This window comes from Rhincodon typus, chromosome 19, assembly GCF_021869965.1.
Source record: "Rhincodon typus isolate 14 chromosome 19, sRhiTyp1.1, whole genome shotgun sequence".
In the NCBI taxonomy this organism is placed as follows: domain Eukaryota; kingdom Metazoa; phylum Chordata; class Chondrichthyes; order Orectolobiformes; family Rhincodontidae; genus Rhincodon; species Rhincodon typus.
In genome coordinates this window covers 11754766-11779858 of record NC_063350.1, presented here as the reverse complement: position 1 = coordinate 11779858, position 25093 = coordinate 11754766, and the positions used below count along the sequence as shown (strand labels likewise).

General features: G+C 42.4%; 1 protein-coding gene across 1 annotated transcript in view; it reads right to left on the bottom strand.

The window, feature by feature from the left end:
* Positions 1–25093, bottom strand: part of ppp1r16b (protein phosphatase 1, regulatory subunit 16B) — a 154793-nt gene that overhangs the window by 82821 nt on the left and 46879 nt on the right. The window contains exon 2 of the mRNA XM_048608268.1: positions 22857–23254. Coding sequence (XP_048464225.1) covers positions 22857–23121 — 265 coding nt within the window. The 5' untranslated portion in view covers positions 23122–23254. The remainder of the gene's footprint in view (positions 1–22856; positions 23255–25093) is intronic.

The following is a 25093-nucleotide window of genomic DNA, read 5'->3' as shown; positions in this document are numbered from 1 at the left end:
CTTGGCCTGCTGTATTCATCCAGCTCTACACCTTGTTATCGCAGATTCTCCAGCATCTGCAGTTTCTACTATCTCTGAAACAATTAAGTGGCAGTCATGATTAACTGGTGCATTCTCCCATTCATGCATGACCTCAACTACTTGGAGTTCATTTGCCAACCAACAGGCGCTCTCCTCTAAGACACTACAAAATGTTGTTTTCTTTCTACATTGGTATTCTTGTGAATTGTCCTAATGAGTGCAAGACAAAATGCTTGAAGGGGATGTATCTTTTTTTCAGCAATACTCAAGTTTGATTTTCCAAAACAACTAATGAATTATTGCCACAATTTGTCAGCAAGCCATTGTATTAAGTAACAATCAGAAAGGTAGAAGAAAAACTAGTGAATATTAGTCTTTTCCTCTCACAATTCCCAACTTCAAATAAACTAGATTCAAAAGCATGGTGAGAAACAGACTGCTTAGTATTCACAGTTTTGCCCAATTAATCAATCCTCCAATTTTCTTTCTCTCCCAATGCATCAGCTCCTTGACAGACAAAACATAATTCTAACTGTTGGTCAATATTTTGACCAGGTAACCATGCCTTCCATTTGTACTCAGATACAGCAGGCTGGCAAATGAGCATGTTGATCCCAGCTTCACGTGATAGCTATAGCACATTCGCAACAAGGATCACAAGAAATCCTATTGGCTTCTCTCAACGTTCACAGATTCTACAGTCAACTACAGTGCCCTAGACATAACCACAGCCAATACTTAACCAGCTCAGGGGTTCTAAAGCCAAGAATACTTTGGCAAGCATGGCTCACTACACAATGTAACAAAATACATTAGTCTGTAAAATCACTGAACATTCAGCTAACAGATTCAAAACAAAGATTTTTCGATGTATATTATTGAGAGATATGAACTGGGTTCACACCACTGATCTGTTATGTAAAAAGACTTTTGGTCCTGTTCTGTTTAATAATGTGACGGTTTTGAACGAATGAATGCTAAAGCTGCATTGAGCTTCAATATGATGATGGGCCTTAATATGACAATCTAGTACAGGGTGGACAACCAGACAGGTTAATGTGAGCCTCCCAATGGTGGCAGAGGGACATACCTGGCTCTGAATAATTAGTCAATGTAGCGAGTATCATGCAATACCTCTTGTACTTAAGAGTATTTCTTCTCATTAAGATGTACAAACGGTCTACCTTATACCACAGAAAATTAAACAAGTTCCAGGACCAAGTTTCATTTTAAAAGAGTAGGATGGAGGACTGCTCGCAGAACTGTATTTCAACCACCCGTTGAGCAATACAACGTCATGTTACTATGAGGAGTTGACAGGCGAGCAGAAGCTCAACTCCCTCACAAAGAAGTAAGAAAAAAGGAATAAGAACAGGCTCCAGGGATATACCAGACACAGGCTTCACTTAACCATGCATAAGTGGAGAATGGGGTGCCAGAAGACTGGAGGTTGGCTAACGTGGTGCCATTATCTAAAAAAAGGTGGGAAGGAAATGCCAGGGAACCATAGACCAGTGAGTCTGACATCAGTGATGGGCAAGTTGTTGGACGGGATCCTGAGGGACAGGATTTACACGTATTTGGAAAGGCAATGACTGATTAGGGATAGTCAACATGGCTTTGTGCGTAGGAAATCGTGTCTCGCTAATTTGATTGAATTTTTTTGAAGAAGTGACGAAGAGGATTGATGAAGGCAGAGCTGTGAATGTGATCTATATGGACTTCGGTAAGGCATTTGACAATGTTCTGCTTGTTAGACTGCTTAACAAGCTTAACTCACATGGAATACAGGGACAGCTAGCCTCTTCGATACATAACTGACTCGAAGGTTGGAGACAGAGGGTAGTGGTGGAGGGTTGCTTTTCAGACTGGAGGCCTGTGACCAGCGGTGTGCCACAAGGATAGGTGCTGGGTCCACTGCTTTTTGTCATTTATATAAATGATCTGGATGTGAATAATAGGAGGGATGGCTAGTATGTTTGCAGATGACACCAATATTGCTGGTGTAGTGGACAGCAAAGAAGTTTACCTCCGAGTACAACGGAACCTTGATCAGATGGGCAGAGGAGTGGCAGATGGAGTTTAATTTAGATAAACATAGGGTGAAGCACTTTGGAAAGGCTTATACACTTAACGGTAAGGTCCTGGGGAGTGTTACTGAACAAAGAGACCTTGGAGTGCAGGTTCATAGTTCCTTGAAAGCGAAATTACAGGTAGATAGATTAGTGAAGGCGGCATTTGGTACACTTGCCTTTATTGGTCAGTGCATTGAGTATAGGAGTTGGAAGTCACGTTGCAGCTGTAGAGGACATTAGTTAGGCCACTTTTGGAATACTGCGTTCAATTCTGGTCTCTGTTTTAGGAAAGATGTTGTGAAACTTGAAAAGGTTCAGCAAAAGTTTACAAGGATATTGCCAGGGTTGGAGGGTTTGAGCTGTAGGGAGAGCCTGAATAGGCTGGAGCTATTTTCCCTGGAGTATCAGAGGCTGAGGGGTGACCTTATAAATGTTTATAAAATCATGAGGGGCATGGATAGGGTGAATAGACAAGGTCTTTTCCCCAGGGTAGAGGATTCCAAAACTAGAGGGCATAGGTTTAAGGTGAGAGGGGAAAGCTTTAAAAGGCACCTGAGGGGCAACTTTTCCATGTCGAGGATAGCGCATGTATGGAATGAGCTGCCAGAGGAAGTGGTGGAAGCTGGTACAATTACAACATTTAACAGGCATCTGGATGGCTATATGAATAGGAAGCATATAGAGGGATATGGGCCAAATGCTGGCAAATGGGACTAGATTAATTTAGAACGTCTGGTCAGCATTGACAAGTCAGACCAAAGGGTCTGTTTCCATGCTGTACATCTCCATGACTAACAAATTGAACATCGGCATAAGTAAACTCAGTATGCTGGTCGCCACATTACAGGAAGTATGTGGAGGCTTTGGATAGGATACAGAAGAGGTTTACCAGGATGCTGCCTGGATTAGAGGGTGTGAGCTATAAGTACAGGCTAGAAAACCTTCAGTTGTTTTCTCTGGAGTGGCAGAGGCTGAAGGGAGACTTGATAGAAGTCTATAAAATTATGAGTTGCATAGACAGGTTTGATAGTCAGAATCTTCTTCCCCTCCAAGAGTTGAAATGTCGAAAACTAGGGGAGACATGCATTTAAGGTGAGAGGGGGAAAAATTAAGTGGAGATGAGAGGTGCAAGTTTTTACACAAAGAGTGGTAGGAGTGTGGAACGCGCTGCCAGGGGTGGTGGTTGAGATAGATACGATAAGGGTGTTTAAGAGACTTTTAGATTGGCCAAGAATATGCAAAGAAGGGAGGGGTATGGACCAAGGACAGGCAGAAGGGATTACATTAATTTGGCATCATGTTTGGCACAACACTGTGGGCCGAAGGGCCTGTTCCTGTGCTGTACAGTCCTACGTTCTGTACTAGCTGACACCATTGTGTTGCTGTTTGACATATTTCACTGTGTACACGTTGGCTGCAGTATTTCTTTCATTACAACATGGCTACTTCCAAAAGTATTTAATTGGCTACAAAACATATTGAGATGCCCCGAGGTCATGAAAAGTACCACATAAAGTTTGCACTTATCTTTGTAAGGCTGAATCAAGCAGATAGCCCACCTGCTGGGCAGCCAACTGCAGCAGCAGGCAATTGTTGCTCACCAAATAGCGGTATTTGACAATGGAAATGAATTACTAAAATAAAATAAAATCAACAACACAAATTCTGAAGTTTGACTGAGGTAGAAGCAGTTTATTTTTGTTCCGCAATATCTTCAGCATGCTACCTTCAGAAGGAATTGTTAATTTGTTTATTTCTATAAACAGAAAAGAAATGTAATTACCAACGGATGATGACTTGATGTTCTGAGATTGAACAAAAACTGGGAATGGTGACTCACTGCTTTGAGAGTGCAGGATAAGATCTGAAAGGATAAATGTAATCTCTAGAGGTATCTTGTTGTGTTTTTGAAAACGCTCAGTTTAACTTATTGCTAAATATGCCTCTTAAACACAGCGGTGAAAAGAATGGAATTTCAAAACACAACTGATAAATTGGAGAGGGTTCAGGAGAGAGGATAATTATTGCCTTTTGATATCCAGGTTAGGAAGAAGGGCTAAAAGAGTTCAAGTTGTTTTCAACAGAGAAAGGGTAAACAGCTAAGAGAGACACAATCCAGAGCTTTAAGCTTCTCGGAAGTGTAAATAACTCAAATGTAAGCAGGATGCTTAAATTTTGTTTTTGTTTACCATCCAAAGTGAAGATCAGAGATTTCACAAAGATCAGAGATTTAAGCAAATTATTTTCCCCAGACAGCAGAAATTCCAAAGTAATATACTGCAGGAATACTGGGGAGATGGTGGCAAAATTGTAATGCCACTGGGCTATTAGTTCAGAAACCCAGGCAAACATCCTGAAAATAAAGCAAAGAACTGCAGATGCTGGAGATCTGAAATAAAAACAGAAATTGCTGGCAAAATGCAGGAGGTCTGGTAGTATCTGTGGGAAGAGAGCACAGTTAACATTTCAAGACTGATGACTCTCATCAGAACTAACAGCAGCTTGGAAAAAATGGTATTTATGCTGAAGACAAGGTTGGGATGGGGTGCAGAAGGTGAGGAGGAGAGAGGCGAGTAGATAGGTGGAGATGGAGCCTGGAGGGAGAAAGATATGAAAAAGGTAGGTAAACAAGGAGATTATGGATAGCAGGCCTGGACAGAGAAAAGCTGAATAAATGATCATAAGATCCAGAAGTATGAGAAAACTTGAGTGCGCTATACTGAAAGCAATGCATATAATGCAATAGTAGGCCTGGGAATAGGTGGGAATGGGTAAAAGCAACTCATTTCATAACAGGACTGTGTGTAGGGTAGGTAAAAAACACAGAAGGATGGAGTTAGGCTCTAAAGTTATTGAACTCAATATTGAGTCTGTGATGCTGCAGGGTCGCCAAGTGGAAAATGAGGTATTGTTCTTTGAGCTTGTGCTGAGGTTCACTGGAACACTGCAGTAGAAATGTGGGCACGGGAACATGGTGGTGTGTTCAAGTGGCAGACAACTGGAAGCTCAGATTAATTTTTGCAGACAGAACGTAAGTGTTCTGCAAAGCGACCACCCACTCTGTGGTTCATCTCCAAAATGAAGAGGAGACCACATTGTGGTATTGTTAATGTTCTGGGAATATGGGTTTGAATCCCATCATAGCAGATGGTGAAATAGGAATTCAATAAAATTGAATAGAAGGGGAGAAAAGAAACTAACTGAACGATGACCATGCAACCACTGTCAATTGTTATAATAAATAATCCCATCTGATTTACCAACGCTGTTCAGGGAGGGAAATCTGCTCCTCCTTATCTTGTCTGACCAACTGTGACTCCAGACCCACAACAATATGGTTAATTCTTCGTTACCGCTTGGGAAATTCGGGGTTGGTAATAAATGCTGACCTCGTCAGTCAACAACGCTCATATCCCAAGAATGTAAAGAAAACACATTACAGGATTTAGTGCATTCGATCAGAGTGCAGTTGTAGTCTATAAGTAAGTAAATAAATAAGTAAGTCTCACTCCAATTTATGTCCATACAAAACTGATGGACAGCCCTCAACCCTGCCCAATGGCAGAGTTTTGGAAACAGTTCAGGTCTCAATGCTAAATTTAGCTCTAAAATTTGACTAAAACTTGTTTTGTATCAATATGAAAATTGGAGTACAAATGTATCACAAGTAAACTCACCATATTGCCCCAGAAATGGTTGCATTTGTCTAAAATGAGCTACCATTTGTGAAATTGTAGCTCATGGTGTTTCCTTAGCCAATTTCAATCTGGTGTCCAATGTGGCTGTAGAAACTATAAGAGGCTGTATAGAGCGAATGTGCATATGGAGGGACTGTAGTTAAAACAAGCTGTGCATTGGGTTATATTTAAAAAGGACTATTCAGCATAAAGTGAAAGGTACACAATACAGGTCATTGGTCAGATCACATCTGGTGTACTACATTCAATTCTGGTTCCACCCTTACTCTGTGATCCCATGACTTGGAAAACTTCCAGAGGAGAGCTACAAGAATGATTTCTAGTTTAAACAGATCTATTAAGGTCCTGAGCTTATTTAATTCAGAGCGGTTTAGCTTAGAAGTGGACCAAGGGAGGACTAGGGTTGTGTCCCTATTGATTATTCCAGTTGAACAGATCGAGGAAGATCAGGCCTGAAATATTTGGCACTTCTTATTTTCCTAGAAAGTCCCAAGTCTCTTAAAATATCATAGGCTAGTGTGGTAGCTATGGACCTCCCACTCACCTTCAAGAGGAAGTGGACCAGTTCTTAACTGGGCATGAAAGCAGGTCACGTAGAAATTGAGTGCCCTTATAGATAACATAATGCGATTGTCAGAACAGGTTTTGATCACCTGAAGGGATCAGAGAGGATATTTGCTCTGTCTTTTCTTTTGTGTTCAAAATTGAAAAGCACTGAGCATGAGAGCAGTAGGAAATACCATTGAATGCTGTAAAAAAAAAACCATCCAGTTCACCAAAGACCTTTTGGGAAAGGAATCTAATATTCTGAAGTGGTCTGAATCATAGAATCCCTACTGTGCAGAATGAGCCGAATGGCCTGTTCGAGTCTGTACCGACCTTCCGAACAACATCCCACCCAAAACCGTCACCCTACCCCTGCAGTTCCCATGGCTAATCCACCTAGCCAACACATCCCTGGACAGTATGGGGCAATTTAGAATGGCAATCCACCTAACCTGCACATCTTTGGACTGTGGGAGGAAACTAGAGCACCCGAAGGAAACCCAGGGAGAATGTGCAAACTCCACACAGGCAGTCACCCGAGGGTGGAAGTGAACCCAGGTCCCTGGTGCTGTGAGGCAACAGTGCGAAGCAGTGAGCCACTGTGCTGCCCATGTCTGGCCTATATCATATCCAGATGTATTTCACTTGGTTGACTCTAAATTGTTCTTAAGGGCAATTAGGGATGGACAGCAAATGTTGACTTCGCCAACGACACCCACATTCCATAAATGAATTTTAAAAATCCACGATACAAATGTGACATCAGATACATTTGCCACAGTAAAATCTTGAAACATTCTTATCTCCACACACAATAATGCCTATGATTATGATTATGATTATAATCAATCACCTCCTTCATGATCTTCTTCTCTGTATTGTCAAAATAAATCTGGAACAGCATTTGCTTCAAAGGATAAGACCCAACAGATAGCAACCTCGGTCCCTCTTATCTGCTTCCCAAACCACTTCGAGCTATAAATTAAAAAGAAAGGCTCCACTTCCTTCTGCACACAATTGCAGTAATTATCGAACGGCTGCTTGCAAGACAGGATGCAATTAGCACAGTGACATGCTTCTATTAGCGATGGCACCCTATAAAAAATTCCAGTCGCATCTCCAATTTAACTACAGCTAGATAGATCAAAGTATGAGATACAAAGCAGACAAAACTGCTACCTTTCAGCTGTAGGAATGCAAGTCATCCTGACAATGAGATAGAATATTAATAAAACAACATCTGTGGCTAAATGGCATCTTTTATTACAGATTAGAGTTATACAGTCACAGAGACCTACAGTACGTGGCCCATTCTCCCAAACATGCTGCAAAAAAAAATTTGTGAAAGGTATCCATTTTCACACGTACAAGAGTGCGTGTCGAATACCATCGCCATTGCAAGACTACATGACATCTAGATGGCCCTTAACTGCAGTCTTCACAATAAAAGATTCAGAGTAAAATGACAGGAATACAATTTTAAGGTCATCAGTCACCAATTCTTGACATTAAGATCAAAATGTTGTTTTGATGTTCTGGTATAAATGCTTGGGATTACACAAGCACTTATTGTTTACACACAAACATTTGAGACTAAAAGATCCCATCTAGCAATATTAAGTCTCAGCCACAAAGCAAAACAATGAGTTTTGGCATCATTCTTTTAAGCCCTAAAATATCATGGATGCTGCATGAATCAAAGATCAAACAGCTTTAAAAAAAAGGTTGAAATTAAGTTAAAGATTTTATTTGCGTATCTTTTGGAAAGCTTTCCTTTTTATATAGAAAAGGAGCGTAATGCAAGGTCAGAACAATTTCCATGCCCCCACTGCCGTCCACTCCTACCTGCCCTTTTCCCAGTATATCTTAAACTTAAACACTGAAGTGAAAGTGCATGCCTCACACCTGCCAACCTTTTCTGTCTGGTTCGGTGATCAGCTGAGTGACAATCTAGCAGCTCTATGTATGTCACTATGGGCCTAGCTATGTCGTCTGGAAATGGAGTTCTGGCTTTGGAAAAGCAGCCATCCTGAAACGAAATGACTCTTATCTCATCGGTCTGCTATTGCTATGAACCCAGGTCTCCAGACATGGAAGGAACCTCCTTTGCTCAATTGCAATTTTTCTCTAAATAAAAACCCAAAGAAATGCTGATGCTGGAAATGAGAAACAAAAACAGAAATTGCTGGAAAAACCCAGCAGGTCTGGCAGCATCTGTTGAGAGCAATCAGAGTTAACTTTACGGGTCTAGTGACCCTTCCTCAATTTCTCTCTCTATCCAGGCTGGGGCAAATGCCATGCCTAGTTTGGGCAATTAAGTCATAACCACAGTCTGTACCTCTTCAATAGAAGAAAGCTGGAAACCACACCATTAAAAACTAATACCCATTTATTCGTTCTTGATAATGTTGATCAAGTGGACGGCTGCAGGACTTCATCAGAACCTCAGGTTTCAGCTACGTGTGAACTGACATCACTGATGATGCACTCCGACAAGGAGCATAACAGCAATTACCCCCTTATACTGCAGTCACAGCACAGAAAGATGCCAATTGGCCAGTAAGCCAATTCTGACTATCTGCAAGAGCAATTTAGCAAGTCTTATGCTCCCAATCTTTCCCTATAACCCACAAATTTATTTATGTTTAGGAATTTATCAATCATGCCTTCTAAAGGAATATTAAATCTGCCTCCATCACATACTTGGATAATGTATTTCAGCTTGTAGCAACTTGCTACTTAAAAAGGATTTTTCTTCATTTCATCTTTAATTCTTTTGTCACTTTGAATCTCCTCTGGGTCTCAATCCTTCTGCCAACGGAAATGGTTTCTCACTATCCACTCTGTCTGGGCTCCTCATGATACTGGATAGCTCTTTAGAATCTTGTCTCAAAATTCTCTTCTCTAAGGAGAGCAACCCTGCTTCCCGACTGTGCTCACATTAGTGAAGCTCTTGGGAATCAGACTCAATCGGCAACTTATCTAAATCCTTCACATCATTACAAAAGTGTCCGAATTGGAGACATTACTCCAGTTGAGACACGATTTTCACAGAAGATTCATCATAACTTCTTGTTTTTCTGTCTCTACAATAGCAAGAACATTCAGCCCAACTGTAAATTATCAAGTGTGGGAGCAAAGTGATTATTCTTTCTCAATTATGACAAAATTATGGGTGCTACATCTCCAGGTAGCCACCTACCCACCTGCACTCACACCTGAAAGACATTTTATGGGGATTGGGCATGATCTAGGCAGTCAACCTGTCTTTTCCCTCAACTGAGGCCCTCAAATTTAGGGCTGCTTCCAACCCAGCCACAATCTGAGGCCAGAGGGAGTGATTGTGGTGTGCAGTTCTCCATCAAGTTAGCCTCCTTAAGCCTCGAGTTCTCCCCCCCCCCCCCCCCCTTCTTCAACCACCACAATGACCAGAGCCTCCCCTGCTGGCCTTACAGGAAGAGCCTCAGGCTCTGGGTCCATCTAGAATCTGGGGTCTTATTGTAGTTTTAGCAATGGCCACCACTCCCAGTAGCGCTACTGAGACAATGAGATAGGACTTGCTCCTGATTGAAGAGCTAAAGCCCCATCTCTGGTCAATTGATGTTCATCACATGGCTTCAGAGCTGCCCACCAATTCTCTCAAATGATGGGTAAAGAAAGCATGCCCTGTCAAATCGAAAAGCGATCCTGCCTAGGGTGTGCAAGTTCATTGTCAAGACCCAATCAGACTCCAAAATAAAGCAGGGAACCTTATTGCTCTTTGCTCCAAATCTTGGTCATTTTCACATTCCAAATGCGATGGTGCAAAGCAAAACTGAGGCCAGAGGGAATGCAGCTTTAAGCAGTCTTCCACTCCTATTTTTTAATACGCGATTGTACTTTAATGATTGTACTTACTAACTCATCATTTACATTCTTTGACAGGCGAATAAAAGCTTTGACAAACTGCTGAGAAATTATTCCCTGGCTCAGTCATTAGAGCATTAAAACAAAACCACTTCATCTACAAACTACTTGTTTGAAACAAAGAGTGAAATCGCATCTTTATTCCATGTCAGGTCAGTTGTATGCAGAAGTTTTTTCCAACAGTGATAAAGCTGTGCAGAGAAGGAAAATCGATTCCAAAGCAGTGGATGTGCTGATTTTGCATACTGTCAATAAATGGGCAGGAAACCATACCTTTGGGCACTCATGTAAAAGCCAGGACTTACTCCAGCGCTTCCCAAAGCTTTTCTTCCTGATACGACTCTATTCTAATACCTCAGTCTTACAAACATATGAATTAGGTGGTGATGAGGGCCACTTGGCCCCTCCAGCCTTCTCCATCCAATTAATAAAAATGTGGCTGATCACGCAGATTTCCTGTGACCTCAGAGTGAAAGGTTTGGGGAATAGCTACAAGAGAAGCTAAGTGATTTTGGGGTATGGGGCAGGTAGGCTTCAGGTATTAAACAGGGAGAGGAGGCATAGAAGCTGTCAGAATCAGTCAGAACTCCACAGAACGCATTGCTGCTCAGGACCTCACGGCCCCACTGGTAGTCAGGGGATTTTCAGGAAGATCTGACTTATACTGTCCAAACTTCTCAATGGTAGCCACATGCATATGGCAATTGGCATTAACTCTCCTCCACTATCGTATAGGGGATGTAGTCACGTAATGGTTAGGTCACTGGACCTGGAATTCAGAACCTTGGGCTAATGTTTTGGAAGCATGTGTTCAAATCTCATCATAGCAGATGGTGTAATTTGACTGCTTAGAAGACCTAAGGCACTAAACAGTAGTTACATGATCATTGACTGTTTCACTGCAGAAACAATAGTGCACAACTGCTACAGAGAGATAAACTACGATCAAACTGAAGCAGCACTGTCCTCAAATGTAATGTACTTAAAAATTTGAGAGATTTATGAAATCATAGACTTAAAGGGACCTAAGGGGGCAACTTTTTCACACAGAGGGTGGTGCGTGTATGGAATATTTGATATAAGTACGCCTCTGCTAGTTGTGTAGTAATGAGCTGCCAGAGGAAATGGTGGAGTCTGGTATAATTACAGCATTTAAACGGCATCTGGATAGGTATATGAATAGGCAGGGTTTAGAGAGATACGGACCAAATGCTGGCAAATGGGACCGGATTAATTGAGGATAATGTGGTCGGCATGGATGAGTTGGACCGAAGGATCTGTTTCCATGCTGTACGGCTCTATGAGCGTATTTGATGTAGTAAAGGAGGATAAACTGGCTGAGGCATCACTTACCCTGGGACACAGATTTAAGATGGTCTGCAAAAGAACCAGAGGCAAAATAAAAAAAGTTCATTTTATATTCATATTCCTAACAACCTGCACAGAACTGTTGTTGCACACCTCTGGAGCAGGTGGAATTTGAACCCAGGCCTCCTGGCTCAAGGGTAGGGATGCTACAAGAGCCCTTCAAACTCTGCTTTATACATTCAGCTGCTGCAATTGGGAATGCACTCACTACCCCAAGGGCTGATGGAAACAGATTCAATAGTAATATTCAAATGGGAATCGGAATAATATGCGAAGGGGAAATAGTCTATCTAGACAAGGGGCAGGGCTAATTTGATAACCAGCACAGGTACGATGGGCCAAATGGCCTCTCTCTTTGTGATGTATCATTCTACGTATGATCCTGTGAACTATAAGACTTGCAGTACTGGCTGTCAAATACCATATCCGTCTGTGAACAAATCATTATGAACAACTGTTCATTTGGAAGCAGAGCACTTGGTAATGTTGAAAGAGAGACATTCACTTTTAAATAATAACACTGGGGTGAAATTCATTGTTTCCCCTCTTTCCTTTACTCCAAAATTGGTGCCTATATCTTACTAAATCCAAAGTTTTGGAATTCCCATCTCTACACCTCTGTACAATGTTCTCCTCTGTTAAGAAACTACTTAAAACCTACCCTTCAGTAATTTACCCTGTATATATCTAATACATAAATCTAACAAAAATATAAAACTAAAAGTATCATACATACACAGTTTATTGTTTACCTGAAGGTAACAAATCTTACTGGATCATAGCTGCTAGGGATGCTGATCACCCTCTGGGGCACATTAACGTGGTTCAAAGTTACTTGCGAAAAAAAAAACACTTAGAACTTCATTTCAGAGTTTGTTTTTGTTTTAAAATCTGCATTACTGAGTTACAAATTACTATGACAAGATGTTCACATCCCAGGTATGAACTCACTCATGCTTCAACACTTGACCTTTCCTATTGTGTCAAATGAAAAAGAAACTATTTTTACACCTCTGAAGGCCTTAGGCACTCCAAGCTAATTAGTATACCAACTGACCCATTACATAAACGACATTATCCAAACAAGACTAACTAATGATCTGGAAACGACACGAGTCTAAAAGCATTTTTATAACTCAGTAGCAGAGCCGCCAGTCTGCTGGGTGGATTTTAATTCTCATTCATCCTTTTAGGAAAAGAGCCTCTGTTTATCTACTGCGGTATTTGATTAGGTTCTGGTGGGCAACCGGAAAGTTCTGTTGCAAATAAGACAGGATATCCACTGGACCTTGGACAAGTTGTTGGTTCAGGATTTCCTTTCCTTGTGTTTTCTACACCTCGCACCAACAACCACACCCCCACACCCTATCCCTGATGTGTGTGGGCTTTCAAAGGAAGCTGCCCAGTATTTTTGTTAAATGTTGGTTGTGCCAGGTGCAGTGATCCTGGGCAAACTTCTCCAAGAGTCAGAGTTGTACAACACAGAAACAGACCCCTCAGTCCAATTCGTCCGCGCTGACCAGATATCCAAAATGATCCGGTCCCATTTGTCAGCATTTGGTCCATATCCCTCTAAATCCTTCCTATTCATTTGCCCATCCAGATGCTTTTTAAATGTTGTAATTGTGCCCGCCTCTGCCAACTTCTCTGGATTCTATACACGTACCACCCTTGGTGTGAAAAGGTTGCCCCTCAGGTCCCTTTTAAATCTTTCCTCTCTCACATTAACCTTAAGCCCCTCTAGCTTTGGACTCCCCTACCCTGGGAAAAAGACCTTGGTTATTCACCCTAGCCATGCCCCTCATGATTTTATAAACCTCAACAAGGTCACCCCTCAGCCTCCGATGCTCCAGGGAAAAAAAATTCCAGCCTACTCCATGTCTCCCTATAGCGCGAACACTCCAATCCTGGCAATATCTTTCTCCGAATCAAGTTTAACATCTTTCCTATAGCAGGGAGACCAGAATTGAACACGGTATTCCTAACCAGCAAAATCCCGAAAGAACTGTGGATCAGAAATAAAAATCTGGAAAAGCTCATTAGGCCTGGCAGCATCTGTGGCGAGAAACCTAACCAATGTTCTGTATAGCCACATGACATCCCAGCTCCTATACTCAATGCATTGACCAATGAAAGCAAGCATGCCAAATGCCTTCTTCACCACCCTGACTACCCACAACTCCACTTTCAAGGAACTACACACCTGCACCCCTAGGTCTCTTTGCTCAGCAACACTCCAGAGGGCCCTACCATTAACTGGCTAAGTCCTGCCCTAATTTGCCTTACCTAAATGCAACGAAACTCCTCAGGTGAAGCCTTCAGAGTGTCCCTGCTGTGATTCCCTTGACCACTAGAGGACCGCATTCCAGATTCATGCTGTCCACAAATGATTCGCTTTAGTGAGTGAATGTCAGGCATGCTGGATATATGGCCTGGCCAACTCAGGTTTTAATGTCGCTGGGTCAAATTTTCTCTCTACCGACACAGCAGGCATTCCTACACCAAACTGACTGCAGTTGGTCAAGAAGGTACCACTATTACCTAAAGGGCAATAAACAACTGAGCTAATGTTCACATCCCGTGAAAGGACTAAGAAAAAACATGGTGTGGTGCTTGTGCGAGCACATCATTGTGTGAGAGCTTCTAGAGATCACATGGTAGGATCTCAACACATGAATGCCTTGATGTTTTGAGGGTATAATTGCTGATTTAACTCAACTGGTAGTTCTCTCAACTACTTGTCAGAAGTTATAGGTTCAAATATCACACTCAGACTTGAATATATAATGTGAACCAGCACTTCAGTGCAAGATTGACGGAGTGTTACATGGTTGGCCAATCTAATTGAGTCGGTAAAAGTCAAGTCTCCATATTCCCAGCGGATCATAGGGCTGCCCTCTCATTGGTGGTGGTTTAACCAGAGGTTCCCTATACATCAAGTGAGGGCAGGGTTGAGAAAGTGCGATCTACACGGTAACTTCAGCTGTTGAAGTCACTCATTGCAAACCAGCCATCCAGCCAACTGAGCTAACCAACCCCACAATCCAATTGGTTATAGCAGAGGTCAAAAAAAAAGGACATTTCAAAAAAAAAAATCCAGGAATCCTCCCACCGTGCTAGCCTCACACAAAATTAATGAAACGGGTTAATTGCCCCTGGCTGTGTGCAAATTGGCTGAAATGTTTTGTTTACAGTACAGCAGTGATTACACTCCCAAATCAAGAAGTGATTATAAAATTCTTCTGGACATCCTGAAGTCATACAAGTTGAAGTATGAGTGCAGATTTGTTCTTCAAATGTTCAATAAATTTGCTATCGCTTTAAAGAATTGGATTTCTTGCACAATAAATACAGGGAACTAGTGAATGGATTTACACTCCATAAGATCCTTTCCATCCTGTCAAGGTTTCAGCCCTTCTGCTCAGATGCAAATACACCAGTCTTCGAGATTAACCCCAGCAGACAGCTGCTGTACAATGGAGTGCTGTAAAACTAGTGATTTTCTCCAGAGAAGCAAAGGTGAGAGAGAGAGATAAACAGCATAAAAGTACCACTTGTGATTGCTTCAGAAGCTAATATGATCGGTACCTCAACATGCAGAATAATCAAATTCCAATAAGCATCCAATCTTGAGTTGGAACTTTTAATATTGTAGCCATTAGATATTAGCATGTACATTTTCAATTTTGTTCCTACAATAAAGTAGATTGAATGGGCTCCACAAAAGCAGTCATCTACTACTCAAATCACTGAACTTACTGTAGGGGATTTTGCAGAAAAAAAAAACACCTCGAAAATGGGTGCAATTTGCTCCAGATAAATATTAAGAGACAGTCCCTAAATAGAAGGGAAATGCATGCTGAGTCATGACAGGATTATAAAGAGTGACTAAAAGCTTGGTTTAAAGATAGGCTTTGAAGGATGTTTAAAGGTAGAAGTGTAAGAAGATGGATGTGCTTTGGAAAGAATTTCCAGAGAGAATAGCCATAGGAGTTGAAGGTCCCACCACCACCAACGACTGGCCAAAGGGAAGGATAGGGTCAATGCACTCAAGGTGGAAGCCAAAAGGCAATACAGAAAGAGGGAACAGGAAAGTGCAGAGGTAGGATGGAAGAATTTAATAATGCAGATACAGATTTATAATTGAATATGCTGGGAGCTCTGAGGCCAGTGTAAGCCACAAAAGGAAAGTGGTATGTGGACACAAAGTTATTTATGGAAAAAGGAAGGCCTATGATGATAAATTTGGAGTTGCTTAATACATGATGGAAGAGGCAAGACTCTTAGTCGTGGAAAGGATGAAATAGAAATTGAGACATAGATGCCAAAGCTGCAAAGGCGCAGAGAAGCAATGATCTTTATGGTGCCATAATTATACCATTTAAAAAAAAAAAAATTCCTTTGAACGTTTTGGATTCAGCAAGGGGAAATTGAGGTCAATCTATAGCAAATTTGCAAGCCAAATGGACTTTCCCTGATCTGGAAAATTCTGTTTTGTTTATCTAAATGTATTCCCTTATTTGTACAGATAAGACAATTGCTTCAAAAGTCCTCTTTCACTAATGCATTTTTGGAATGAATATTTTACAATCACTCCCACTTCCACATTTTTTTCCATTCAATGAAATGAAGTTAACTAGACTCAGCCCAAATGAGTCTGTTTTTTAATACATTACCAAGAAAAAAGACAATTTAATTTTGTTTCAAATATACGGCTTCCAGATAACCAGAATTAAAAGACATTTGAACAGACAATTACACAACAACATATTCTTTCTTTAAACTACACAAGGTGACCATACCATATCTGACATGTAACTTTTGTTAATTAATTCATGGGATGTGAGCATGGCTAGCATTTACTGTCCATCCCCAATTGCCCAAAGGTTACATAAATATTATCATGAGAGGTACATTGGGTTAATGGTAGGTTTCTTGTCCCTAGGATGTGGGTTTTCAACACTGGGCAGCATATTTTAAGGCAAGAGGAAAAAGACTTTAAAAAGACATGAAGGGAAGGGCAATTTTTTTAAAAAATACAGAGTGGTTCGCTTGTGGAATAAACTTCCTGAGGAAGTGGTGGATATCACTTAGATAAGCACATGAATAGGAAAGGTTTGGAGGGATATGGGCCAGGAGCAGGCAGGTGGGACTAGTTTAGTTTGGGATTATATTCAGCATGGACTGGGTCTGTTTCTGTGCTGTATGACTCTATGACTACGAGGGTGAAGAGGAGACAGCCCTGCCGATCCATCTTGCCAATCGTTCTGTAGAACCCTACTGTTTTCCCCCAGAGAATTTTTGCCTCTCTCACTACTTTATCCATTTGACCAGGCCAGGTAATGAATCATTATGTTATAGAATGCTTCCAACTGTCAGATTGCACCAATATTGACGTGTCTTGTCATTGTGGCTTAGCCTATTATCCAACCTTTATTCTATACTCCCATTGGGATGTGGGTTTCACAAGCATGACATTTGTTGCCTGTCCCTAATCACCCATGAAACAAATAGCTTCCAAAGCCATTTCAGGAGGGCACATTGTTGTGGGTCTGGAGCATGGGTCAGACCAGGCAAGAACAGATCTCCTTCCTTAAGGGGTGCCCAGATAAAAGAGATTTTATAGCAATTGATGATAGTTTCATGGTCGCGGTCACTGGCTTTACAGTCATTAATTATTTAAATGGTGGGATTTAAACTTAGCCCATGCCTCTGGATTATCAAATGAGGAGATGGTGGCATAGTAGTAGTGTTTCAGTTAACCTTTGCTATTCCACTTAAATCAATCATTCACTATTTACAGGTTTTTTAAATATTACAAATATTTATGATTATAGATTAATAGAATAGGGAGAAATAAGAAATAGAGGCGATGACAGAATTAAACGTTATTATTCGTGTTTGAATTAATACAGTGTTTTGAACATTTATTTTCATTTAATAGTATTAATGTTAAATTAATATCACTGGTCCTGGAGGAGCTTTATTAGAATGGCTCATGAGACAATAATAACAATGTATTCAGTCCTAGAAGCCAGCCATTTTCCTGGATCTGTTGCTACTTGTTCCCACAAACACAGATGTGACTAGAACATCCTTAAGATTAAAAATTAAAAACCTGAAGGAAGATATAGACTTTGAAACTTCCAGTAAGCAGTGAATAATCATTATTCTTCTTAAACGGAATCCCGGGAAACAAATTTTTGTAAAAGGGTTAACAATTAGCTACGAGATAGCAAGAACTGCAGATGCTGGAGTTAGAGACAACACAGTGTGCAGCTGGAGGAACACAGCAGGCCAGGCAGCATCAGGGGAGCAGGAAAGTTGATGTTTCGAGTCGGGACCCTTCTTCAGAAATGGGGAGGGGGAAGGGAGCTGGGAAATAAAGAGAGGTGGGGTTCTCCAGCCCCATCCCTCCTCTCTCTAATTCCCAGCTCCCTTCCCCCTCCCCATAACTATTAGCTATTCCCTGATTTGTTTTTCATTTTATACATTTTTTTCCCTCTATCTCAACCAGTACAATGAATTTCGAGAATCCTTTGAAGGAGTAATTCTTTCACTTGCCAACAGTGCTCCTTTATGTGTCCAAGTAGCCAAGATTCAATAGTGTGCTGCCTCAGGCATAAACAGAATGGGTGGTCAAAATGTGCAGAACAAATGTAATGCAGTGATTGTAGGAACTGCAGATGCTGGAGAATCTGAGATAACAAGGTGTAGAGCTGGATGAACACAGCAGGCCAAGCAGCATCAGAGGAGCAGGAAGGCCGACGTTTTGGGTCTGGACCCGAAATGACAGCTTTCCTGCTCCACTGATGCTGTCTTTATATCAGGTCTTTTCATAAACTCGGGACATCCCAGAGTGCTTTACAACCAATGCAGCTCATTTGAAGAGATAGTAGGAACTGCAGATGCTGGAGAATCTGAGATAACAGGGTGTAGAGCTGGATGAACACAGCAGGCCAAGCAGCATCAGAGGAGCAGGAAAGCTGACGTTTCGTGCCTCGACCCTTCTTCAGAAATGGGGGAGGGGGAAGGGGTTCCGAAATAAATAGGGAGAGAGGGGGAGGCGGATAGAAGATGGATAAAGGAGAAAATAGGTGGAGAGGAGACAGACAGGTCAAAAAGAGGTGGGGATGGAGCCAGTAAAGGTGAGGAGTTAGGGAGGGGATAGGTCAGTCCAGGGAGGACGGACAAGTCAAGGGGGCGGGATGAGGCTAGTAGGTAGGAGATGGGGATGGGGCTTGAGGTGGGAGGAGGGGATAGGTGGGAGGAAGGACAGGTTAGGGAGGCAGGGACAAGCTGGGCTGGATTTGGGATGCGGTTGGGGGAGGGGAGATTTTGAAGCTTGTGAAGTCCACATTGATACCATTGGGCTGCAGGGTTCCCAAGCAAAATATCAGGTGCTGTTCCTGCAACCTTCGGGTGGCATCATTGTGGCACTGCAGGAGGCCCAGGATGGACATGTCATCTGAGGAATGGAAGGGGGAGTTGAAATGGTTCGCGACTGGGAGGTGCAGTTGAACCATTTCAACTCCCCCTCCCATTCCTCAGACGACATGTCCATCCTGCACCCCAATGGTATCAATGTGGACTTCACAAACTTCAAAATCTCCCCGCCCCCAACCGCATCCCAAAACCAGCCCAGCTTGTCCCCGCCTCCCTAACCTGTCCTTCCTCCCACCTCAAGCCCCACCCCTATCTCCTACCTACTAGCCTCATCCCGCCCCCTTGACCTGTACGTCCTCCCTGGACTGACCTATCCCCTCCCGAACTCCCCACCTACAGTCACCTTTACTGGCTCCATCCCCGCCTCTTAGACCTGTCTGTCTCCTCTCCACCTATCTTCTCCTTTATCCATCTTCTATCCGTCTTTCCCTCTCTCCCTATTTATTTCAGAACCCCCTTCCCCTCCCCCATTTCTGAAGAAAGGTATAGGCCCGAAACGTCAGCTTTCCTGCTCCTCTGATGCTGCTTGGCCTGCAGTGTTCATCCAGCTCTACACCTTGTTATCTCAAATGTAATGCAGTTACAGGTTCTCTGCAATACTAGACTTGCTTGTAAGACAAAGAATCACATTGTGGGGAAGTGGGTGCACAGACAGGAGAATGGGTTTGAGACTACAATTAGATCAGCCATGATCTTATCAAGTGGCAGAGTAAAACTTGCAGGACCAAACAGTCTCATTCTTCCATTCAATAATAAAGTGACACATTTCTTCATGGATTCAAATGGCATTCCTCAGATCCAGGAGTAAATAAATCTCAATCACTGCCAGAGATTCACCACAGGTTCCTTGAAACTTTGAAATCATCATAAAATGATTCCTTTTGGATATCTGATAACTTAATGATCACTTGGCTACATTGAATTAGAGGTTGTAATAGAAAATATTTTAAGGATGCAGACTTGATTTGTAAAGTTTAACCAAAGACAGTAATTGATCATAGTATTAGCTCAGGCATGTAGTGGTAAATTCTGCACAGTAAATTTTACATAAAGGAGTATGATTTGAAACATTTATTTGCATTAATCTCATTTGATCTCTGGCTGCTAGGTGATGACGTGTTTCGACCACAATTCAGGTCCTGGACTCGCAGACTGGAAACAAAAAAAAGCACTAAATTTGGCAGTAACTGATAGTAAATTGGTAAATCTAAAATCAAGATTAATTATAGGACCTGCTAGTGTACTGCTGTGTAATAAAGGAGCGTGAGACTGTGGTATTATTGAGCATTTATTTCTCCTCTGAACACTGACTTTTTTTATTGGGGTTATGGTCCTGGGTAAACCAGGCATCTCCAATGCCATTACAAAGATACTAACATTATAGGCAGGAAATTACTGTTAAGCATCCTCGCACACAAAATACACTGTTCATTAACAGAACTAGTAGCCTCCTAAAACCTGCTATTACCCTCAATCCCTGTACAGCCATCTTAGTACTTGCTGAAGAAAAGAGAAACGCTTCACAAAGCATTTGACAAGATGCCACATGGTAGACTGGTTAGTAAGGTTGGATCACACGGGATCCAGGGAGAGCCAGCCAAACTGGGTACAAAATTGGCTTGAAGGTAGGAGACAGAGTGTAGGGGGCAGAGGTTGCTTTTCGGACTGGAGGCCCGTGACGAGTGATGTGCCACAAGGATCGCTGCTGTGTCCACTGCATTTTTCCATTCATATAAAATGATTTGGATGTGAATGTAGGAGATATGGTTAATAAGTTTGCAGATGACACCAACATAGCTGGTGTAGTGGACAGTGAAGATGATTATCCGAGTACAATGGGATTTTGATCAGATGGGCCACAGGCAGACAGGTGGCAGATGGAGTTTAATTTATAAATATGTTAGGTGTTACATTTTGATAAGGCAAATCAGGGCAGGACTTGTACGCTTAATGGTAAGATGCTGGGGAGTGTTGCCGAACAAAGAGACCTTGGGGTGCAGGTTCATAGTTCCTTGAAAGTGGAGTCACAGGCAGACAGGGATGGTGAAGGCGGCATTTGGCAAGCTTGCCTTCATTGGCCACAACACTAGTATAGGGGTTGGGACATCATGTTGCACTTGTACAGGACATTGGTGGGGCCACTTTTGGAATACTGCATACAATTCTGATTACCCTGCTATAGGAAGAATGTTGTTAAGCTTGAGGGTGTGCAGAAGGTTACAAGGATATTGCCAGGGCTGGAGGGTTTGAGCTATAGAGAGAGGCTGAATAGGCTGGGGCTATTTTCCCTGGAGCATTGGAGGCTGAAGGGCGACCTTATAGAGGTTTATAAAATCATGAGGGGTATGGATAGCGTGAATAGCTAAGGTCTTTTTCTCAGTGTAGGGGAGTCCAAAACTACAGGGCATAGGTTTTAGGTGAGAGGGGAAAGATTTAAAAATACCGGAGGGTTAACTTTCTCATGCAGAGGGTGGTGCGTGTTTGGAATGAATTGCCAGAGTAAGTGGTGAAGGCTGGCACAATTACAATATTTAAAAAGGCATCTGGATGGGTATATGAATAGGAAGGGTTTAGAGGGAAATGGGCCAAATGGCTGCAAATGGGATTAGATTAAGTTAGGATATCTGCTCAGCATGGACAAGTTGGACTGAAGGGTCTGTTTCTGTGCTGTATATCTCAATAACTCTATCTTTTGAATCCCTACCTGTCCCACTACCACCATTCGCCTTACTTCAGCTCTTCCCTTTTGGTCTTTCCCCTCTTCTCCCCTTTCACCGGCCTTTGTAAAACCTGTTACTAAGGATGACCTTCTGCAATTATGCCCAGCTTTGATAAGATCACACAGGGTACAGTGTACAAGGAAGGTCAAACTCATTTTATAGGGGACATTCTGAAGGGTCACGAGCTTCATTCCTCAGATGAGCATATCTTGAGCAGCACTGGCCAAAATCTCTGGAGTTTAGAAAGAACAAGCAATCTTCTTGAAACGTACAAAGTTAGCAATCATGGCTGCGTAGATTCTGGGGGACCAGTTCTCCTGGATGGAGAATCCAGATCAAGGAGTCATAGCATAGTGTACAAGGTCAGCTACTTCAGACTGGGATAAGAAGAAATTTCTTCACTCGGCGAGTTGAGAATTTTTAATGTCAAAAGGCTGTAGATGCTTAACTGTTGAGTATGTTGACAAGCAAATAGACTTTTGGGTAGGGTGGGGAAAAGAAAAAGAAAGAAAGGCTTGAAGGGGCTATTCTTGTTCCTAATTTCCAAAGTGAAAGCTGCCATGGCCCCAGAGGATCATTAGAGGGAGAGAGAGAGATGACCGGTGACAATTATAACCAGAGGGTCAACATGCCACAGACAATGCGCGAGGTTGAAAAGATGAGGCATGATCTCAGGCAGTGCAGGAATTGAACCCACACAGTTGACATCACTCTACATTACACACCAGCTATCTAGTCAACAGACCTCCAGGTTCAGATGTCAATTTCAACTGCAAATGCTTTGCTTCACTGTCAATGAGAATGTAAAAGGCAGGGGGTCAGATCAAAGAAAATTAGAGTAAACGTCGAAGATTAGCCACGATTTTACTGAATGACAGCGGTGGTTTGAGGGGCAGAGTGGCTATCTCACCCTTTATCTTCTGTTTTTAAAAAGGACAAGGGAAAGTATGGACTATCTAACAACGTGATATTGCAAAACATGTAGCAAACAGGCCCTGTAATGTAAGTTTTTCAAAATGATTGGAAGTCACGATTTCAGGACAATGGTGTCTAAGCAAAGTGAAAGATTCATTTACCTTCCTCAATGTCATTCCTGGAGGAAGCCTCTAAGAGCAGAACATTTGGGGTGAAGGAGACTCGTTGGTGATTCCCTGTGTTTTTCTTCTTGTCAGTTTTCCTCTTTTTATTCTGCATCTCTTTCTCATACTGTGCCCATTTTTTCAGCTGTTGCGCCCTGCGTTTCTTTGCAGCCCTAAGACGGTCTGGGGTGGGCAGCCTCTCCAGGAACGGGAGTTCTGTGAGGAGGTCCGTATGAGTCGACATGACGAAGTGAAGGATCATCCACTGGGGAACTGAAGGGATCAGGAGAAACAGAGAACTCTGCGCACTTATCCAACCTTTGATATTACTTGTGGCCGCACTCGGTGCAGGGGGACAAACCAGAAGTGAATCTGATCCTCGCCATTGCCTTACCCTGCATTATGCAAAAACAAAATCAAAAGGATTAATTCTTTCAGTTTAGTATATTCAACATAACACTGCAGAGAACAGAATCAAAATGAAACAGAGCAGGGAAGTAGGTTACATTACAAATCATCTGTGCCACATTGCAAAACCATTCTCGAGTTTAACTTGCAAATGACCTAAAGAGGAACATTCAGGCTGCCCAGTGGCTCATTTGGTCAACTCCATTGCACAGCAAGATCCAAATAACAGAGCACTAAGCTCTTGGGTGCAAGTTTCAATCTACCCTGGATTTACTGGGAAGGAAGAGGCCTGGCAGAATTCCCATTCGGTCCAGACCTGAAACGTCAGCTTTCCTGTTCCTCTGATGCTGCTTGGCCTGCTGTGTTCCTCCAGCTCCACACCTTGTTATCTCAGACTCCAGCATTGGCAGTTCCTACTATCTCCCATTGCCTTCTCCGGGTTAATGTTTCTTCATGGTCATTGGATGAGGACAGAATAGAGGCACATCAATCAATCAAACTGAAAGGATCCTAAAGGATCTCCGATCTCTTGGGAAAACTACCAGCTTCCATGTAACAATTTTCTATTTTGGATCATTGTTGGCAAGAAAGGAAAAACTCAAAACAGCTGTGATGACAAATTGAACACTAATAACAATGGAACAACAAATTCAACATGCTCCTGGCTGGCATCCCACATTCAACTCTCCGTAAACCAAAAATCATCCAAACCTCTGCTGTCCACGTCCTTACTCGTACCCAGGTCCCATTCACCCATTACCCTGATGGGGATCAGCTCCTGATTAAGAAACACCTCAGTTTTAAAATCCTCACGTTTCTCCTCTCCAGCACCCACCATCACACCCCAAAAGATCTGCCCTCCAAACCCCACGACCTACCTTTTTTACCTAACTTTCAGACATTTCCCTAAATATCTCACATAGCTCAACAATTAGGAATCATTAAGCAGGCCATTTGGCCCCTTCAGCCTGCTCAACCACTCAGTAATCACTGAATCATGGGCAGCACGGTGGCTCAATGGTTAGCACTGTTGCCTCACAGCACCAGGGACCCGGGTTCGATTCCACCCTCGGGCAACTGTCTGTGTGGAATTTGCACATTCTCCCCCTGTCTGCGTGGGTTTCCTCCTACAGTCCAAAGATGTGCAGGTTAGGTGAATTGGCCATGCTAAATTGCCCATAGGGATGTGTAGATGAGGTGGGTTATAGGGGGATGGGTCTGGGTGGGATGCTCTGAGGTTCGGTGTGGACTTGTTGCACCAAAGGCCCTGTTTCCACACTGTAGGGATTCTCTGGTTGATCTGATTGTGCCATCAACTCCACTTTCCTCTCTGCTCGCTGCCCAGCACTGCCAAAGCACCTTGGGACATCTTGTCACATTAAAAGGAGCTATACAAGTTCTGAAGAAGGGTCACTGGACCCAAAGATTAACTCCGCTCTCTCACCACAGATGCTGCCCAAACTGCTGAGTGTTTCCAGCAATTTCTGCTTTCCAGCATCTGCGTTTCTTTTGTTCAGCTACATACAAGTATGTTGGTGTCAATGCTTTGCAAAAAAATAAATGCAGGCTTTGACTTGCTTGTTATTTCACAGTTTGAGTAACGATTACAGCAACAAGTTATACTCAAATAGTGCCCCAAATAAAACAAAACAACCCAAAGCACTGCAAAGAGTAATACAAACCAAACTACACTATTGAACTACATAAGATGATAGTGTATTTGATGGCTAAAGTCTTAGTCAGACAGATAGGCTTGAAAGTAGAGTCTTAAAGTGGGAAAGTGAGAAAGTGAGAAAGTGAGAAAGTGAGAAAGTGAGAAAGTGAGA